Raw genomic sequence first — 18,789 nt, forward strand, 5'->3', positions numbered from 1 at the left:
AATTCATGATTGTTCATATTATTAATAATTTGAATAATAAATTCTGGGTGTTTGAAAAACTGAACGAGACTTTGAGTTTTTCTCCTTTTACATAGGCTCCATTTAAATAAAGCATTTTATAAGAATAAGTCCTCGGATGGCTGCTGGCAGCATAGGCCTATAATCAAATGTTTAAAACTGTGTTCTTTATCAGAACATGTAGCCTAAAAGTCTTGTTAGCCGTAACCCCACTTTAGACACTGGAGATCACACAGGACACAGACTATCTGGAGACCTACCTGGAAAATGACGCGTCATCGCCGTGATTGACCACACCTGCTGTGCCAGCTGAAGCACGTGCTGGGTTGTGTTGACCTCCGGCTCCAGAAAAGTGTTTCTGAGTTCTGGCTGTTGAGTATGGAAAAAACCCTGTGCATGTCAGCGCTTCATTACTTTGGCGTGGTTTTCTTTCTGCTGCTGATCACCTGCACTAACTCCGCAGTGAGGGCCCCCGCCGCCGCCTACAATGAGCTGTACAACCTAAACGACCTGACGCAGCATCCGTACGGAAATATCTTGTCCCCGCTGATCAAAGCTCTGTCCGAGCACGGAGGCTCCGTGAGCGCTGGTTTGAGAAAGAGACCCAAGCCGGAGCACAAATACATCAAATATCTTAAAGAGGTGTACAGGAGGTCGTTCAAAGTGCAGAGGAGTGTGGACGGTGTTGCCAACACAGTGCGGCTGATCAAGCCACAGGATGAGTGCCCTGCACAGGGATATGAAGGTAAGAGGGCAATGATTTTTAAGTAACTGTAACCCTATACATCCCTCATTTAGTAACTTATATAGGCTAGCTATATAATCCCGTTTTCTTTGTTGCTTAGTTTGGCATATTATAGCAGACATAGGCTTCAAAGCTCATTTATATTTATTTCTAATCAAGATGCTGTCTGAAATTGTCTAATTATGAAGAAATGTTAAAATTTAAAACACATTTATGTCTTCACTTTCAGAGGGGTTTATGCAGGATCTTACCTACCGACTTGATCAAGTAAGGAAGAAAGAACAGCTCTTGAAATCCACCCTGCTGTACAGTTTTGACCCTGGTCGAGGTTCACTTGGCTCTCGGTGCCATCTTCATATCAAAGAGCTGGAGCCTATCCCCCACTGTCATCTGTGTCCCACTCTCAGCATTGTTCAGCCTGTGAACTTCACCAAACACAGTGGTAACTGGGTTGAGATTGATGTTACTGCATTTTTTCTGCCTTTGTTGACTCTTCAAAAGAACATTTTACACCTGCTCATCAATGTTACTTGTGCAGAGAGGGGTAATAGTGACAGCCAGAGCACAATGTTGGAGTCAGCTCTACGGTCCCCTCCACTGCTTCTTTACTTGAGTGACACCAGTAAAGCAGCTCACCAAAGGTCAGCCATAACTAAAGCTGAGCAAAAGACATCTGCTGTTGAAAACAAACTCCACAAAGAAATCTTCAAAACTAAGCACATGATCTCTCCTAGGAGATGGAAGAGAAGTTCTTCAAAAAACAAACGTGATAAGAGTCTGAAAACTCAGTTACCAGAGCTACTTTCAAGCTCTGAATTTCCAACCAGTGATTGTGCCCTGTATGATTTCAGGGTGCGATTTAGTCAACTTAAACTGGATCACTGGATTGTTTTTCCACCCAAGTATAACCCTAGGTACTGCAGAGGCATCTGCCCCAGGACTGTTGGGTTTTTCTATGGATCGCCAGTCCATACCATGGTACAAAACATCATCTATGAGAAGCTGGACTCTTCAGTACCTCGCCCCTCATGTGTGCCATCCCACTACAGCCCTTTAAGTGTGATGATCTTTGAAGAAGATGGCTCTTATGTCTACAAAGAGTTTGAAGATATGGTTGCAACCCGCTGCACATGTCGCTGACTGATCTATGTATGATAATCTGTCTTGGTTTTTTACAACACAAACATTATAGCTATTGCCCTCAGACAAAGCTCAGTGATTTCATGAATGTGAAAAATAATTCAGCATGAACATGTTGGATCTGGAGCAGGTGTTCTAACTTATATCAAGAGTATTTTATCAGAGAAAACATGAAATGGGACTTATTTATTTTGTTTGAGAGCAGATTGCAAGTGCATCTGTATGTGCAGAAGACTCTGCCACACTTGAAAAAGATGTGAAAATGTGAAGCTTAATTTCATTATTTTAAGTTTTTTGTTTTTTTTGTTAACTTATTTTGGGTATAGTCATTATCCTTTAATTTATCACAAAATTATTATTATTTTTGGTTGCCCTGTTCTAGAAACATGAAAAAGTCACAATCTCTTTCTTAAACCTTTTACATATCGTTTTGTTCATGGAAGTTATATATAGAGAACTGAATGTTTTCTGTTTTCATAATGTCATGAATGAAGGTTGTCAAGGTTTTTGTATGTATTTATTCTGGTCACTAAGTGACTATGCACTATGAATTGACTCAAAACCATTTTGTGTTTAATGTGACTAAATGCTGTCATGACTGTTCATTCACTTTATGTCTGTGCTCAGCTTAGGGATAGTCTGAAGACCAAGTTATGTAGGTATAGTTCTACAAGTTGTAAAAATAAAAAAAAGTAGCAAGCAAGCAGTGTATCTTTTATGCAAAGCCTGGCCTAAAACCATTGCTTTTTCAACAACAACAATAAAGGCTTGCCACTTATCAGTGAATGTAGATTTTCTATTGGATTTTCAATTTTAGATACAAGAGCAAAAGAGGGAGTCAAATAGTGAAATTGTTAGTCATCTGTGAAGTAATCATAACGCAGATGTCTGATATGTGGTGCCCGCCGCCTCCAGACCGGGAGGGGGCGGTACTTTCCTCTATGGAAAGGACAAGGACACAGGAAACCTTCTAAACACTGCGCACAGCGAGCAGCACGGTAAGGCTCAATGTCACAGATTATACGAGAACGTTTCATGTTTCGCTGTGTTCTCAGCACCACATTGAAGACATTTGAAACACTACTTACATGCCCTGTCACATTTGTAGTGTCACACTTTACAAGTTAAGCGCGATTGTGAGGGTGTATTCGGGTGTTCGGCAACAGCTAATAAACAGCTAACTGCTAGCATAACTCATCCACATAACAGTGACACAGTAACCTAGCCTTAACCGTGCTGAATAGGTTATAGGTTTACCACTGCAAGATGTGATTAGAATTAATACATTTACAAACCAGAAACTATTATTCTCCTTTATCAAAACGTTTGACTGGGGATATTCTTCAGGATGTTTTACCGCATTGTTTGTTTGTTTCAGCTTCCTCGTTGGTAAACATGGGAAAACACTTCGGAAATTTGACAAAGATCAGACATGTGGTCACATACAGCATATCCCCCTTTGAACAGAGGGCCTTCCCCAACTTCTTCTCCAAAGGAATCCCTAATGTCTGGAGACGAATGACTACTTCCTTTTTTAAAGTTGCCCCTCGTAAGTTTGAAGATAAAGCATTGGAGATCTCTGCTTATGTATGGATTAATGTGTAAATGTGTGTTTTCCTTTACAGCAATGATCTTGATGTATACGACTTACACCTGGGGCAACAATGTCCATGAGCAAGGGAAGAAGAAGAATGTTGATGACTTTGAAAATGACGAATAAATCAACCCACTCTTTCTCTGTTCAATCCAATTCTGTATGTGTCAATAATAAAAACGAATAAAGATTATTTATATGTAAAATATCTGTTTGTATTTACTAAGACGTCTGCAGTATTACACTATTTAATTAGCCTTTTAATGCTAGTAGATATGCAGTTTGGGCAATGGTGACAATCTTCAAATCATAAAGTCAGCGCGCTTTGTTTATTTTAGCCATAGCCTTGATTTTGGCAAACAAACGAGGAGGAGAGACATAGCATTTTACACACATACCCCTGGCATTTTCTGAATAATGCGAGTATGGCTCTGCTGCTGCTGCTTGAAAGTTATTATTACAGAAAATAAATTAAATAATACTGTGTACTGTGCGCATTTTCCCCAGTTCAGCCTCACCCAAATCTAAAAGCTTCTCATCAAAACCGAGAATGTCACCAGATTGTGTTCAACGTTTCCTGAACACAAAGAACATGTATTTAAAGATGGATGTCAAGCTTTTTAGTCTTATTTAGGGAGCTACGTGGAAATCGTTGCAGATGTATTGGAGACCCCTGGTATATTGGCTCCAGTGAGTGACGCCGAGGGAGATTCCTGGCCTCTTGGTGGCGCGCGCTGCTGTACAGGCATTGGCGGAGACGCAGCAGAAGATTCCTGAACCGGCCCCGGAGTGACGGAGCACCGCATGTTTCCGCGGCTCAGCTTCATGGAACAACGACCATCATCCGCGGAGTAAAATACACTGTAATTACCCCTATTGCTGCGGCATTTAGCACTACGATTTTGTCCTGATCTTCCTTGTATTGACGGCACTGTTTAGTTAGTGACGATGTCAGTGGTAGGCTTTGACGTAGGGTTTATGAACTGCTATGTAGCGGTAGCCAGAGCCGGAGGGATTGAGACGGTTGCCAATGAATACAGCGACAGGTGTACACCGTAAGTAAAACATACATGTTGTTTTTTATTATAAATTAAATATTGGTTTTGTTCGTTTTCCCAACAAATAACAAGATAGAAGTTTTGTTTACTGTGCCTGACAGCTAAATGCTACCTTGCTAGTTAGCATGCTAATGCTTGTGCATCAGGAAGCGGCATGTGATGCGAGTGCTAAAGCTAACGCAGGGTGATTATATTTTGAAAAGGATGTCCCGGGTGAAGTTAGCCGACTGAAAGCAGTTGTGTTGCATGCACTGTGTTCAAATAGGCATTTTAATACACAGTCGACTGATAAACGTTTTGTCGTCAACTTAAATGAGCTTTTGACAGGAGGAGGCCAAGGTACTCTCCGCGGCTTCATTCATTTATTTATAAGAAATGATTCAGCCTCATCCAAATGAAACCTATATATGTCCACGTGCCCTAGCGTTACAGGAATAATATATGTATTAAAAAAAAGAAGCCAAAACACGACTAACATAACTGATGACAAACACAGACCTACAAACAAGACAGTACCAGTACAGTACAAAACAGTAGCTACTTTAGGTATCAGTTTCTGATCCTGACCATGTATCAGACTCCAGTCTACTTTTTCTTCAACCATTAGAAATGCAATATACCTGGCTGCATATATACATTTCTCATGCGTTTGAAATATATATTATTTGTGAAGCGAGACTCCAAACGTCATGCTTAAGTGAGTACAGAACATAATCTTCCTGAAACTGCTTGTTCTTCTAGAGCATGTGTGTCTTTTGGACCACGGAACCGATCAATCGGTGCAGCTGCAAAAAGTCAGGTGTGTATTTCTAAATGCTCTTATACATTACATATTTTACAGACTCCCACTGTTATACTGCTCTTTCTGCTTCTAATAGGTTGTCACAAACTGCAAGAACACGGTCCAAGGATTCAAGAGGTTTCATGGGAGGGCATTTTCTGATCCATTTGTGCAACGTCTCAAATCCAGCCTCGTTTATGACATTGCACAGATGCCCACTGGAACAGCTGGTATCAAGGTAAAATAAACACTTTGTTCAGGAAAGTTGTACAAACTCCGATGTTACAAATATTATTTTCTGAAGGTGACATACATGGAGGAGGAAAAGATTTTCAGCATTGAACAAGTTACAGCCATGTTGTTGACCAAGCTGAAAGAGACAGCTGAGAGTGCTCTGAAAAAGCCTGTAGCTGACTGTGTTGTGTCTGTAAGTTACATTGCACATTATCTAATTTATACTCTATTTCTATCTTTGTTAATGTAGAGCATATTTGTAATTGTGGTGTTAAATCTAGGTTCCCTGCTATTACACTGATGCTGAGAGGAGATCAGTGGTAGATGCAGCTCAAATTGCGGGACTGAATTGCCTGCGGCTTATGAATGAGACAACGGCAGGTCTGTACTACATTATTTGTCTTAATTGTTAGGTTTTGTCAGTAATAGTAGTAGTAAACTTGCGTTAGCGGCAAGATGATATACAAGGGTGTGTGTGTGTGTGTGTGTGTGTGTGTGTGTATTATAAACACTCGAATGTTTTGCAGTTGCATTGGCGTATGGCATCTACAAACAGGATCTCCCTGCTCCAGAAGAAAAACCCAGGAATGTAGTGTTTGTAGACTTGGGTCATTCAGGATTCCAAACATCTGTATGTGCTTTTAATAAGGGCAAACTGAAGGTCAGTACTAGAATAAGAGTACCCATAAGTGTTTCTTTTAGGCTTAATTCACTATTTACTGGCTATTTTGTAGATTCTGGCCACAGCATGTGACCCAGAACTTGGGGGTAAGGACTTTGATGCTGTTCTGGTCCAACACTTCTGTGAGGAATTTGCCAAGAAGTACAAGCTTGATGTCAAGTCAAAACCCAGAGCCCTGGTTCGGCTCTACCAGGAATGTGAAAAACTCAAGAAGTTGATGAGCGCTAATTCTTCTGATTTGCCACTTAATATTGAATGCTTCATGAACGATATTGATGTAACTGGGAAATTGAACAGGTAACTGTTTTAAACTATTTAGTAATTGGAATAGCACAATAGTTTCCCTAAACAGATCTTCTTGTTTTTCACCAAAGGGGCCATTTTGAGGACATGTGTGCTGACATTCTTGCTCGAGTAGAGTCTCCGCTGCAGAGTCTGTTGGAACAGACCAGTGAGTTAATGTTTTAGAAGTTTTTATTAATTTTTATTGTCCTTTGAATGCATTTTTCACTGTATGTATACATTTTTTCTTCCTTGATCTAGAGCTAAAGAGGGACGACATCTATGCAGTAGAGATAGTGGGCGGAGCTTCCAGGATCCCAGCTGTCAAGGAAAGAATCAGCAAATTCTTCGGAAAGGAACTGAGTACCACGCTAAATGCTGACGAGGCTGTAGCAAGAGGATGTGCCCTGCAGGTATCACATGTTGTATATAAACCTAAACTGTGGGCTTTGCAATAATCCTAAACTAGAGCAAAATTGCAAACACACAAACATGAGCTTCTTAGTTGTACAAAGAAGTTGTATTGATACTTGTCCTCTTTTTGTAGTGTGCAATACTGTCTCCGGCTTTCAAGGTTCGAGAATTCTCAATCACAGATGTGGTTCCTTACCCAATTTCATTAAAGTGGCATTCAGCAGCTGAGGAGGGAGTGAGGTAAATATTGATCAACTTGACCGTATTTACTTATGTTAATTAATAATTAATATTTTGTTTTAATTAATAATGTTCTTACATTTTAGTGACTGTGAGGTGTTTACCAAAAACCATGCTGCACCTTTTTCTAAAGTTTTGACCTTCTACCGGAGAGAGCCGTTCTCTTTGGAGGCTTACTATAATATCCATAATGAGCTGCCCTACCCTGATCCCACAATTGGTAAGGCTCAAATATTTGTAGAACATTTGTTTTCTTGTAATTGTATTTAATTCTTCACTTGTACTTGTTTAGGTCAGTTTCTGATCCAGAAAGTTATCCCACAGGCATCTGGAGAGAGCTCCAAGATTAAAGTTAAGGTGCGAGTGAATATTCATGGAATCTTCAGCGTCTCCAGTGCCTCCCTTGTTGAGGTACAGAAGTCTGATGAGACAGAGGAGCCCATGGAAACGGACCAGGCCCAAGACAAGGATTCAGAGGTATTGCAATATTCAACAAGGTAACACTCATAAATGTACAAATCTAAACGAAACCTTTGTAATCATATAGCAAAATAAAATGCAAACGGACCAAGAAGAGAACCAAGGAGAAAATGCAAAGGAGGCAGAAGACAAGTCATCTCAGGAAACTGAAGAAATGGAGGCAAGTATCTGTATACTAGTCTTTAATGATAATTATACCAATACTAATAATAAATGTTCCATTTATTTCATCTAGACTACTACACAGGAGAACAAAGGGGAAAAGAAGTCTGACCAGCCTCCACAAGCCAAAAAGCCCAAAGTCAAAACAAAAGTTTTGGAGCTTCCAATTGAAAACAGCCCACAGTGGCAGCTAGCTGTTGACATGCTCAATCTTTTTGTAGAAAATGAGGTAACTACACATTCACTCTCTATGCACATAGCTTATGGTGTTTGACCGCAATTATATAATGACTTGTATATAGTGGTTACAGTTGCTGTTTTGGCTCCTCCACAGGGTAAGATGATCATGCAGGACAAGCTGGAGAAAGAGCGAAACGACGCTAAGAATAATGTGGAAGAGTATGTGTATGACATGAGGGACAAACTGCATGGGATGTATGAGAAGTTTGTCAGCGAGTCTGTGAGTCAAAACATTGACTAACACAAGCATACAACCCATTTACAAAGCTATTCAGAGAAGTTTCATTGTACATTTCACTCGTTGCATGTAGGACCGTGATGCCTTGTCTCTAAAACTGGAAAATACTGAGAACTGGTTGTACGAGGAGGGCGAGGACCAATCCAAACAAGTGTACATTGATAAACTGGCAGAGTTAAAGGTAACTGCATTGGGAAGGAACAATGATCTTTTGTTTGAAAATTACTTATTTTACTTTTATTCTACAGAAACTCGGTATGCCCATCCAAGAGAGGTATGCAGAATCTGAAGAGAGACCTAAAGCATTCGATGAGTTGGGAAAACAAATCCAGCAGTACATGAAATTTGTTGAAGCATACAAGATGAAGGTACAGAGTAACTATTTGTGGCCCCCCTTATACTGGAATAATTAAATACTTTTTGTTTTTTAGGACGAGCAATATGACCATTTGGAAGAGGCAGATGTCACAAAAGTAGATAAATTGACCAATGACTCAATGATCTGGATGAACAGTGCCATGAACCAACAAAGCAAACAAAGTCTGACAGCTGATCCTTCAGTCAAAGTGAAAGATATTCAAGCAAAAACACGGGTACGGAATCAGTTCAGTGACAGTGCTTTTGTTTCAAGACCTTTGATCTCATAATTGAGTGTTTCAAACAATGACTCAATCATATTGTTTGTGTTTCAGGAGCTTTTCTCTGCTTGCAATCCTATTGTAACTAAACCCAAACCCAAGGTAGAGTTGCCAAAAGAGGAGCCTCCTGCAGAGCAGAACGGGCCTGTCAATGGGCAAGAGAAATCACAAGATGACGGTGCTAGCAAGGGAGCGGCTGCTGCTGATGGCAGCAACACGTCAGAAACATCAGAAAACAAACCTGAAATGGACCTCGACTAATTCAACCAAATGCACAATGTTAAGTAGGTGCTGGTTGTGTGGCCACAATGTATTGGAGAGCATTATAGGATTTTTGAAAGTTCACTCCACGGTCAAAATGCTGGCAGGATAATTAGTATACTGAGCAGTTCCCAGTGATGTCTCTCTGATGACATAGCATGTCCCTCTCTCTGGATAACCATAAATAAAAACAGTTGCAATAAGCCTGTTTGACCATGAGCGCTGTACACAACAGTATTTATTACTTTTCCTGTAGTTTGTGAGTTCTGGTCTGTGTCACAATATGGTTTTAATAAAAATATTAAACAGCCACTAATTACTTAAAACTTAAAAAAAATAAAAAAATAGCAATGGTATGTTTCTGGATAACTCATTTGTGGAAAAAAGTAATTGGGGAAAATGTCGTTATAGAACTGTTGCTACAAACATTCGAAAGTCATTAAATCATGGTTTTAATAAGCAATATTATTAAAGCATAGGCTATTTGTATGGTGTTTGTACGTTTCATAGTATTATAGACAAGATTGCAAAGAAAGTCCACTCTTTAGTGCTTAACACACGTTCACTGTTTACTCATTAACTTCAAAATGTTCCCATTGCAAATAAATTCATTTTGCCTTGATGATTAAAGGCATCTTCACCTGAAGCAATATATGTATGAATACCACAGGTTCAAACCCGTCCAATAATCTGATCTCTCAGGTGTTGAATATTCAATGCTGATGTTCTTACGCACAGCTTCAACGTCATCCCAGTGGCGACAGCCTCACGTGATTTTTTTCTTTTTCCACCTACTTCGAGATAAAGCGGAAGGTGCTACTAAAACTTTCTTCGATCCAAACTATGCTTCAAGCTTTGTTTTAATCGGGAAGTTTTTGTTATTTTTTTTTTAAACAACATCGGTAAGACTTCATGCTTTTAAGGTCAATAATATTATACGGTTGGTTTAATGAGTCTAAAGTCCTGTTAAGGTGTTGTCTGTCTTAGAGGATTATGTTGAGTAAGTTTTTCTTTGCAGAGAAGTCGGACGCTGCCCAAACATTTAACAAATTTTACATGCACAAAACAATATGAAGCTGATGATCCTCAATGACTATGACCAGGCGAGCGAGTGGGCAGCGAAATACATCAGAAACAAACTCCTACTATTCAAAGCGGGACCGGACAGATATTTTACACTTGGGCTTCCAACTGGTAAGTGACATACCCGCATTACGCACATGATAAATGATCTTCCTGCAAGCTTGCACATATGAGCTGCATCGGGACAATCATCGCTGTTGTGTGCAATATATAGTGCAATATAACAGGACTGAACTAATGAAAATTTACACAATTTGGGCCATCACTTCTGAAGAATTGCACGTAATGGACATAAGGTTTGAATATGTTCATGTGCTGTATATGTGTCTCTAGGAGGTACTCCCTTGGGTTGCTACAAAAAGCTGATTGAGTACTACAAGAATGGAGAGATCTCATTCCAGTATGTCAAGACTTTTAACATGGACGAATATGTTGGTAGGTCATCCTTACTGCAATAAATGCAAATGCACTTTATTATGTAATTTGTCAAACCTGTTTAGGGCTTCCCAGAGAGCATCCTGAGAGCTATCACTCATTTATGTGGAATAACTTCTTCAAGCACATAGACATAAGAGCTGAAAATACCCATATTCTTGATGGTAATGCTGCCGACCTACAAGTAGAGTGTGATGCGTTTGAAGATGAGATAAAAGCTGCTGGAGGGATTGAGCTATTTGTTGGAGGTCAGAAGTTCACATTGCCAGTAATTTAACAAGTATGATTGACAAAAATGATGCAACATTTAACACTGTAATCTTTTAGGAATTGGACCCGATGGCCACATTGCTTTTAATGAGCCTGGTTCAAGCCTGGTTTCTCGCACAAGGGTGAAAACTCTGGCACAAGACACAATAATAGCAAATGCACGGTTCTTTGATGGTGATCTGTCAAAGGTGCCCACCATGGCTCTGACTGTGGGAGTGGGCACAGTCATGGATGCAAAAGAGGTGAGACGCATTATGCAGATCATTTTACAAAATATTTAAGATGAGCAAGATCAAAGATTAGATGAAATACATACATTTAATAAACATATAGAGCTATTTGAGACCGCTGGAGGTGGTAATGGTGCCTCTGATATACACAATTTGGCGTGGAAAAAGCTGAAAAAAAATTATGGAGATTTGGGTCAAAACAGATCTGGCCCTCGGCCCCCAGTTTGCCCACCTCCTACCCCAGGGCTGGCTGTTAGGTTAGGTTAGGTTAATTTATTTGTACCCGTGGGTAAATTCGTTTTGCAATTCTGAGAACTAGTCGACACATTAAAACACATTTTACAAAGATAAAACATCACACATATAAAATACAAAACTTGTAAGTGCTCCACATACTAACAGGATGTGCCTTTGGTACAAAAACAACTGAAATTTAAGCCACTTGACAGTAACAAAGATAAAAAACCTGTGTCAGGGGCAATTTGATCCCGACTTTTTCATAAAGGAAAGGGCAGCGGGAACAAAGCTTTTCTTAAAACGGCTGTGGTTAGGATAGTAGCTCACGACCACAGAATATGACGTGAATCAGTGGTGGCTAAAGTGTAGTGCTTTAAGAAATGTGGTAACACAAGTGTAATTAATATTAGGTATTCTACTCATACAATGGTTTTAGAGTTAGATAGACAGACACACAGACAGACACACAGACAGACACACACACACACGCGCACACACACGCGCACACAGACGCGCACACAGACGCGCACACACAGAGACACACGGACTATAAGCAATAAAAGATATGTGTTCCTTATTGTCACAGGTTATGATTCTTATCACTGGAGCACACAAGGCATTTGCTTTGTACAAAGCCATAGAAGACGGCGTGAACCATATGTGGACGGTGTCTGCTTTCCAGCAACATCCACAGACACTTTTTGTATGTGATGAAGATGCCACTTTAGAACTGCGGGTCAAAACTGTGAAATATTTTAAAGGTAATAAAGTTATCACATAATTCCCTAATCTCCACATATATTAACCTAATGTGCATTATATGTTTGTGCTAGGAATGATGCATGTCCACAACAAACTGGTAGAGACACTTCAAGCTCCATGAGATCAAAGACCACGAGAGAAACTTCACTGAATGTTGTAGGCTTCTATGCACCAGAAAAGGAGGACTTTGTTCTCACACTCTGAACTAACTTGTTTACATATTTTTGAAATCGTGATATTTGCATTCTTGTAATTAAAACCGTGGCATTTCTCAGAATATATATTTTTTTTTTTTTAAGTGTTGCATTTACATACTTTTTCAGTATAGTAGAAACATTTTATTGTCTATAATATTTGCTGCAATTATAAACTGTATAATTATTTTAACCCAACAGATTTAAATTACATAGCAAAAACAACACGTTCAATAATCCAAAAGTTTCCGACCGCCGTGAAGGCATCGCTGTCAGTCTGAGAGATGGCCGCCTAGCAGTAGCTTCCCTTTCTGCTTCGCGTTGTTCGTTCCTTGTTTCGGATTTGTGGCTCATCTCTTGCAGTTCAATACTCAAAGTGGAAAGGGGACCATTTCATATTCCTCTTCCACGATGACGGAGCAAAACAGTAACGTGCGATATCAAGAGGTTAGTATCATTTCATCGCTATATAGACACAGCTAGCGTCAGTGTTTGTTGGTAGCTAGCGTTAGCGGCGGTGCTAAGTCAACACTAAGTCGACTCACGCCTGTAATGTCATGTAACTCTTAACAACATTTGCATTCAATTCACGGAATAAGTTTGTGTTCTTGGCGTCATAGTCATTGGATTTTGTTAAATTGTAATGTTGTGTTTTACGTGATGGCCTTTACGAGATTGTCAGTCCGCTTAGTATAATCACTTCTGTTTTGAGTGCCATCAATATGTGAAATGGGTGAAGGAAGGAAAACAAACTCTTACATTATTAGTGTCTTGAAATAAAGTTAATGTTGCATTAGTGATGAGGGACCGACTGCGACTTTAAAACTAACTAAAATCACGTTATTATTTTAATAATTTGCAAATGTTCGGTGTCGGGTATATATTCTATTTATGAAATGCGATCTTCTGCAATAGTGCAAACCCCCTTTATGTACAGTACATAATACATCACACTTGTATTTGTAGTTGAACTAAACTTACCAAAAACAATGACTGATCGATTAACTTTTGAACTAAATAATTGTGTAATGTTTTTGAAGTTGGTGAATGAAGAGGAGCCCTCCCAGCCTTCCCAGGAGGCCGCCACCCAGGACGCACCCCCACCCTACAGTAGTGTTGCAGCAGCTAATGCAGGTCAGACACCGTCTGAGCAAAACGTATTGCTCTAAACCTTTTCGTCTTAATGGGCATAGGCCACCGCGGTGCTTAAGAATAGTAATGGCCCTGAGTGGTCTAGAAAGTGTTACGTGTTTAATGCAGCGATAAAGCACAATGGAGAGTGTCAGTCAAATGACCCAGATTTAATCATTTAACGTGTGCAGCAGTGGCACTGTGTGCACTAAACTGTGGGACTGTCAACTGTGTCTCGCCAGTTATTATTTTATTTGGTCAAGACCGTGCATGTTATTGAAAACACACCACACCGGATTGTAGCCTTGGGCTAATTTCCATCCCCCCAGTTTCCTCACCATCATTCATCCTGACCTATTGTACGTGTTTTTAGTGGTAAGGGAAACCAATGCAGATACAGGGAGAACATGCAAACGCCACACAGAAAGGTCCCACCTGGGGGCCCCCGACCTGGGACCTTCTTACTGTGAAGCACGAGGTCCAACCGCTGCGCTTCCGGGCCACCCATGTATTTATTTATATCCCAAAGATCCCTGTTTTCAAATGTATTTCACCTGTCTAAATCAATTTTATTCATCACTGAACAAGTGTTTGCAATTGTTGGTACTTATGTTTGAGAAATTAATTGGTGTTTGTCAATGTTTTAGCCTTTTTTGAGTACAAAGAAGAAGCCGGGAGCTTCCCAAACCCTCCCTCATACAGTGTGGCCACTACTTTACCCTCCTACGATGAGGCAGAGAGAAGCAAAGCAGAGGCTACTGTTCCACTGGTCACTGGAAGAATCACAGTATGTACAGCTTTACTTGCTAAGGCACCTTTGCAAAAAGCTGTGATATCAGACTCCCCTCCCCCCATTCAGGAGGAAGACTTTGTTGCTCGAGATGACTTTGAAGATGCTGATCAACTTCGGATAGGAAATGATGGCATATTTATGCTCACGTTCTTCAGTAAGATATCAATTTGTTTTTGTGAATGAAAACCCATTTACTGTACATTTTAAAATGATCCACTTTATTTTATCAGTGGCATTCCTCTTCAATTGGATTGGCTTCTTCCTGTCTTTCTGTTTGACCACATCGGCTGCTGGTCGATACGGGGCCATCTCTGGCTTTGGCCTATCTCTCATCAAATGGGTTCTTATTGTTAGGGTAAGAACCTTTTTTTATTTTTTCTATTGAATTGGTTGTTTAATATTGTTTATAAATAAATGTCACTTTTTATATTTTCAGTTTTCTACCTACTTCCCTGGTTACTTTGATGGACAGTACTGGTTGTGGTGGGTCTTTCTGGCTCTGGGTAAGGAAGGAAATGGTCATGTTTTTACGTATTCTTTTGTCAATTTCCTTCTGTATCAACCCTTTATTTTGCAACTCCAGGTTTTATGCTGTTTATCCGAGGTTTCGTTAACTATTCAAGAGTGCGTAAACTGGCAGATCCCACATTCGCCTCACTCCCTCGAACAAGAGTACTCTTCATTTATTAGAGGTAAGCTCCAAAGCACTTCCCAAGTCACCCAAATTCTCAGAATCTTCCCAGGTGACCCTCTCAGATTTGGATGACATTTTTTTCTCGAGTTCTTCCTCATGTGTAATGAACACATGCAAAGTGATTTGCTTTTTTCCATTTGTAACAACCTTTTCTGCTCGCAGGTGCATTTGCATTTGTGTGCACCTTTCAAAGAGTTCTGACTCGGCAATGGAAACGTGTAGGGCTACAACTTGAGCGGTGCCTTGTCTATATGTCTACTAACAATATGCCCAGGAACAATCATCACACATGTGCTAGATTGTAAGCATTTGGATTCATAGGCTGGGTTAGGGTTAGACACTACAGCAGTAGAAGCAGGATGTCGATCGGATAAAGAGTCTTGAGTTATAGCTTCACAAAGATGGGTTCTACTTGGAAAATCCCCAAAATGGCCCATTTGCATTATATTGGCAACATAATGCAAAGAAATGATGAAGAAAAGGATGTATTTGTAAACTTCATGAAACAATATAGAGAAAACAATTCTTCCTGGCTCATGGAAAACCGCCCAGAGAGTGTTGTGTGCCATTTCACCATGTTCTTTGTGCTGTGGACGTACCTATAAAGACCCACCATTCTGGCAGACAGTACAGGCTGCAGAAGGAGGAGTTTAAAAAAGTAACAGAACAGTGTGAAAAACTAAAATGTTATGTTCATATTTGTCTGTGTACATAAATATGCATTTCTTTTTTGTAGTTATACACCCTGTCTTTTTGATTTTTGACTAGACTGACTGAATACACTTCTTTTGTAGTGTCTAACCCTAACCCAGCCTATGAATCCAAATGCTTACAATCTAGCACGTTTGATGATTGTTCCTGGACATATTGTTAGTAGACATATAGACATGGCACAGACCAAGTTGTAGCCCTACACATGTTTCCATTGCCGAGATGGAGCTCTTTGAAAGGTGCACACAAATGCAAAACGCACCTGCGAGCAGAAAAGGTGGTTAGTAGTAGTAGTCAAGAGATCATTGCTTTTCAACCTGTGTCATGAAGGTATTCACCAAACCAGTCACAACTGCCAAATACAAAACACACACAGATGTAGATACAATATAATTTGGTAACATCTTATTAGTTCAGTATTTGTTTGCCTTGTATTCAGTCCGTCATCTCTTGCTGTGACTAAGATTTTCCAGATCATTTTTAATTTTTGTTAGTAAGATAGTAGTTTTTATTTTAATTTTCACAGCTATTCTTGTACATCGCTGTTGTGGACAAGACCCCAATGTGGAATGAATAAAGGTTTTCTTATTTTCTCGCTGTAATGCTCTGTTCTTTACCATTTCAGGTTTGGTAGAGGAACTGGACATGACCAAGACGAGCAACTAAGTAAAATGAAGACAATTTTACTGCGTTGAAAAATTGTAGGTGAAGACACATTATTCAGGAATTTAATTGATTTTCTTTTGTTTAAACTTGTGTAATATGTAATAGTTCCTCTGTGTTATCATTAGTGGTGAATGTTAAGTGCGCACTAACTACATCTCAGTCTATGATGCCTTATCATTGGGTGAGATACAAGCATGCAACCTGATGATTTTGAAAACCTTTGTCAACAGGTATTGAGACACTTTATAGACAAACTATATGCATGCAGGATACTTTATAATGTCCATGTGTTTCGTCATCACCGCGGGGTGTTATGAAATGACCACACACCACATCCACTGTATTGACAAATGACCAAGCTGTAATCTTGCAAAAAAACTCACCTGTCTGCGTTTGTAGCCAGTAGGGGGCCGCGTTGTCCGCTGTCTTTAGCCATTAAATGGACTTTCAGGGCCTCACAAGGACATGTAACAGTGGTTCAAGTATTTTATTGGATGCAGTATATTTTAGTGGTAGATGTTAGAAATTTTACATTCAATCAAGGAGAAAAAAAAGGATTTTATTTTATTCTTTACTTGCAAACACAAGAACAACTCAATAATGATTGACTTTGAAGGAAGCCCCCGGGTATGTTAGCTGGACTAATTTTTCATGGTTGAGGCAGATTATCCATCATATATAGATATAGATATATAGAGAGAGACATAACACTGGCCCTTTTAGAAACTGTTGTAGTGGAAAGTAAATTGAGCACAAATACCATGCTGTGTTGAAGTCAACATTTTCACGAATTGATTCAGTTTTTAAAGTGTAAATATGAATGTTAAACGCAAATGCACTTTTAAAAAAGACATATAAAGCAAACTTCATCATTTGAATCCAGTAAAGCCATGTCAAACAGGACTTGTGAACTAATGGTTTCTTCATTATAAAGCATAAAATGTCATAACGGCTTTTACATAATTGCTTTGACTAAAAACTTGTATCTATGATGAATTGCATCCAAGGTTTTGTTGTAATGAAACTGTACAGAAAGCATTTAGTGTTAAATAAATAACATTTAATGTATGTATGCTTTTCTTACGGGCTGCAAATGGAGGGCTTGGGGTCACTGGAATGAAACTGTTTAACTTGACTTGAGAATAAAAATAGTCAGTACTGTTGACCGATATCATGTTTGAACCAACAAAAGCAAGGATATATTTCCCCCCCAAATGTGAACACATGTGATTCCCACATCCATAGACCCATAGAACTGCTTGTGTCCAGGGTGGCAGCCTATGGTGGGGCTCGAGTAATCCAGTATTGGCCAGTCACTTTCCTGTAGTGCAGCATTAGGTTCTGAACATCTAGTTAATCGTTAGTCCTACTGGTTTTAGTTATTTTAATAGGACACTTGTTAGTAGGTTAGTTCACATCTGTTTATGCTTCACACAGTGTTGACTACACGCCTAGAATACATTCATTATTGAATGATTACATTCATTGAATCATTGATAGCTAGAAGTTATTCGCCTGAATCCTGCACTTGTCTGGGGAGGAAGAAGATGGCCTTCTGTCCGATGTGAGTTCTTGGGCCAGTTTTGGGTTTCCCGTTCTTTTTCAGACCAACATACCAGTACATGTCTTTGTAGTGTTTGGACTGATACGTGTTGTAGTGGTTTTCCTCGAGTTTCTCCAGGAAATGGCACTCCTCGTTTACAGTTGGCTGAGAAACATAAAACACATGTTTGTTATTGCATGAAGATGGCAAGCTTGTTTGAAATGAAGTGGCACATTTAAAGTGAACTTACAGAGCTGTACAAACGACCCTCGCTATTCATAGCCAGGTACCTTCCAGCTTCCTCCCCAAAGATGACCACAACACCTCTGTCCACCGCTTTGAGTTTCAGAAAGGCTGGGGAAACAATATTTGACATTAGATTGAGTTTTGACGCTCTGCAGTGCCCATCTTCAAGGATCAAACGAGTTGCGCATACTGTGCACGTCCCCATCGTCCCTCTGGCCCCGCACCGTCCCATCGGGGAGGAGCTGGAGGTGATGACCGCCATTCATGCAGTACAACCGCGTGAGTTTCTTGTAATCCGGCAGAGCCGCCCTCTGCTCCGCACGCTGCTCCAACACTTCTCCCTCCATATCCACTGCGGGGACACTGCGGTGGGGTTTCGGCCCAGAGGGTGGTCCGCTTTACGGGGGTGAATCTGCGTCCCCTAAGGTGGTCAGGTGTTACTGGCTCGTGCATGAGCGCGCGCGCGCCCCCGATTTTTATTCGATTTTAGTCCGTCCAACAGAAAAAATGCCCTTGAACAGTAATTATTCCATTGTCAATTGTGAATTTTACACTATGGAGCCAATGATTAAATGCTGCATTTAGCT

At 40.0% G+C, this 18,789-nt stretch overlaps 6 protein-coding genes across 7 annotated transcripts; 5 read left to right on the top strand and 1 right to left on the bottom strand.

Annotated features, from left to right (window-relative positions):
- Positions 1 to 396: 396 nt before the first annotated feature.
- Positions 397 to 1,903, top strand: gdf9 (growth differentiation factor 9; the record flags this gene model as incomplete). Its single annotated transcript, XM_079557121.1, has 2 exons — positions 397 to 763; positions 993 to 1,903. 2 exons carry the CDS (start codon positions 397 to 399, stop codon positions 1,901 to 1,903), a joined length of 1,278 nt encoding a protein of 425 aa, XP_079413247.1.
- Positions 1,904 to 2,863: 960 nt separating this feature from the next.
- On the top strand, positions 2,864 to 3,703 carry uqcrq (ubiquinol-cytochrome c reductase, complex III subunit VII). The gene is made up of 3 exons (XM_079556406.1): positions 2,864 to 2,901; positions 3,282 to 3,452; positions 3,529 to 3,703. Exons 2-3 carry the CDS (start codon positions 3,299 to 3,301, stop codon positions 3,621 to 3,623), a joined length of 249 nt encoding a protein of 82 aa, XP_079412532.1. The 5' UTR covers positions 2,864 to 2,901; positions 3,282 to 3,298; the 3' UTR covers positions 3,624 to 3,703.
- Positions 3,704 to 4,248: 545 nt separating this feature from the next.
- Positions 4,249 to 9,557, top strand: hspa4b (heat shock protein 4b). The gene is made up of 19 exons (XM_079557469.1): positions 4,249 to 4,552; positions 5,297 to 5,354; positions 5,434 to 5,574; positions 5,641 to 5,763; positions 5,852 to 5,951; positions 6,098 to 6,231; positions 6,305 to 6,549; positions 6,627 to 6,703; positions 6,796 to 6,947; positions 7,082 to 7,188; positions 7,275 to 7,408; positions 7,481 to 7,665; positions 7,736 to 7,828; positions 7,904 to 8,059; positions 8,165 to 8,290; positions 8,382 to 8,489; positions 8,557 to 8,676; positions 8,740 to 8,901; positions 9,001 to 9,557. Exons 1-19 carry the CDS (start codon positions 4,446 to 4,448, stop codon positions 9,205 to 9,207), a joined length of 2,535 nt encoding a protein of 844 aa, XP_079413595.1. The 5' UTR covers positions 4,249 to 4,445; the 3' UTR covers positions 9,208 to 9,557.
- Positions 9,558 to 10,199: 642 nt separating this feature from the next.
- Positions 10,200 to 12,491, top strand: gnpda1 (glucosamine-6-phosphate deaminase 1). The gene is made up of 6 exons (XM_079556689.1): positions 10,200 to 10,401; positions 10,624 to 10,725; positions 10,791 to 10,973; positions 11,053 to 11,237; positions 12,049 to 12,223; positions 12,296 to 12,491. Exons 1-6 carry the CDS (start codon positions 10,278 to 10,280, stop codon positions 12,343 to 12,345), a joined length of 819 nt encoding a protein of 272 aa, XP_079412815.1. The 5' UTR covers positions 10,200 to 10,277; the 3' UTR covers positions 12,346 to 12,491.
- Positions 12,492 to 12,680: 189 nt separating this feature from the next.
- On the top strand, positions 12,681 to 17,768 carry ndfip1 (Nedd4 family interacting protein 1). 2 transcript variants are annotated; one of them, XM_079557486.1, is made up of 8 exons: positions 12,681 to 12,865; positions 13,459 to 13,552; positions 14,197 to 14,336; positions 14,409 to 14,496; positions 14,573 to 14,697; positions 14,779 to 14,845; positions 14,926 to 15,034; positions 16,373 to 17,768. In XM_079557486.1, exons 1-7 carry the CDS (start codon positions 12,830 to 12,832, stop codon positions 15,030 to 15,032), a joined length of 657 nt encoding a protein of 218 aa, XP_079413612.1. In that variant the 5' UTR covers positions 12,681 to 12,829; the 3' UTR covers positions 15,033 to 15,034; positions 16,373 to 17,768. The 2 variants fall into 2 exon arrangements, with proteins under 2 accessions (XP_079413612.1, XP_079413611.1); XM_079557485.1 differs by having other exon boundaries at positions 14,197 to 14,496.
- A 47-nt stretch (positions 17,769 to 17,815) lies between these two features.
- Positions 17,816 to 18,645, bottom strand: fgf1a (fibroblast growth factor 1a). Its single transcript, XM_079556925.1, has 3 exons — positions 18,393 to 18,645; positions 18,207 to 18,310; positions 17,816 to 18,121 (listed from the first exon to the last, which is right to left on the bottom strand). The coding sequence occupies exons 1-3, from the start codon at positions 18,547 to 18,549 to the stop codon at positions 17,921 to 17,923; spliced, it is 462 nt and encodes a 153-aa protein (XP_079413051.1). The 5' UTR covers positions 18,550 to 18,645; the 3' UTR covers positions 17,816 to 17,920.
- Between the last annotated feature and the right edge of the window lie 144 nt (positions 18,646 to 18,789).

The sequence above is a fragment of the Gobius niger genome, assembly GCF_951799975.1.
Source record: "Gobius niger genome assembly, chromosome: 5".
NCBI lineage: Eukaryota > Metazoa > Chordata > Actinopteri > Gobiiformes > Gobiidae > Gobius > Gobius niger.

Bases quoted from the DNA above. Each gene is read 5' to 3' on its own strand.
- uqcrq (XM_079556406.1), top strand. From the start codon at position 3,299: ATGGGAAAACACTTCGGAAATTTGACAAAGATCAGACATGTGGTCACA. The intron at 3,453-3,528 runs GTAAGTTTGAAG...TTTCCTTTACAG, and splicing joins CTTTTTTAAAGTTGCCCCTC to CAATGATCTTGATGTATACG.
- hspa4b (XM_079557469.1), top strand. From the start codon at position 4,446: ATGTCAGTGGTAGGCTTTGACGTAGGGTTTATGAACTGCTATGTAGCG. The intron at 6,704-6,795 runs GTGAGTTAATGT...TCCTTGATCTAG, and splicing joins GAGTCTGTTGGAACAGACCA to AGCTAAAGAGGGACGACATC. The intron at 8,677-8,739 runs GTACAGAGTAAC...TTTGTTTTTTAG, and splicing joins TTGAAGCATACAAGATGAAG to GACGAGCAATATGACCATTT.
- fgf1a (XM_079556925.1), bottom strand. From the start codon at position 18,549: ATGGAGGGAGAAGTGTTGGAGCAGCGTGCGGAGCAGAGGGCGGCTCTG. The intron at 18,311-18,392 runs GTATGCGCAACT...TTGTTTCCCCAG, and splicing joins GGACGATGGGGACGTGCACA to CCTTTCTGAAACTCAAAGCG. The intron at 18,122-18,206 runs GTAAGTTCACTT...TATGTTTCTCAG, and splicing joins AGGGTCGTTTGTACAGCTCT to CCAACTGTAAACGAGGAGTG.
- gnpda1 (XM_079556689.1), top strand. From the start codon at position 10,278: ATGAAGCTGATGATCCTCAATGACTATGACCAGGCGAGCGAGTGGGCA. The intron at 10,726-10,790 runs GTAGGTCATCCT...AAACCTGTTTAG, and splicing joins TAACATGGACGAATATGTTG to GGCTTCCCAGAGAGCATCCT. The intron at 10,974-11,052 runs GTCAGAAGTTCA...GTAATCTTTTAG, and splicing joins GATTGAGCTATTTGTTGGAG to GAATTGGACCCGATGGCCAC.
- ndfip1 (XM_079557485.1), top strand. From the start codon at position 12,830: ATGACGGAGCAAAACAGTAACGTGCGATATCAAGAG. The intron at 13,553-14,196 runs GTCAGACACCGT...TCAATGTTTTAG, and splicing joins TGTTGCAGCAGCTAATGCAG to CCTTTTTTGAGTACAAAGAA. The intron at 14,497-14,572 runs GTAAGATATCAA...TTATTTTATCAG, and splicing joins ATTTATGCTCACGTTCTTCA to TGGCATTCCTCTTCAATTGG.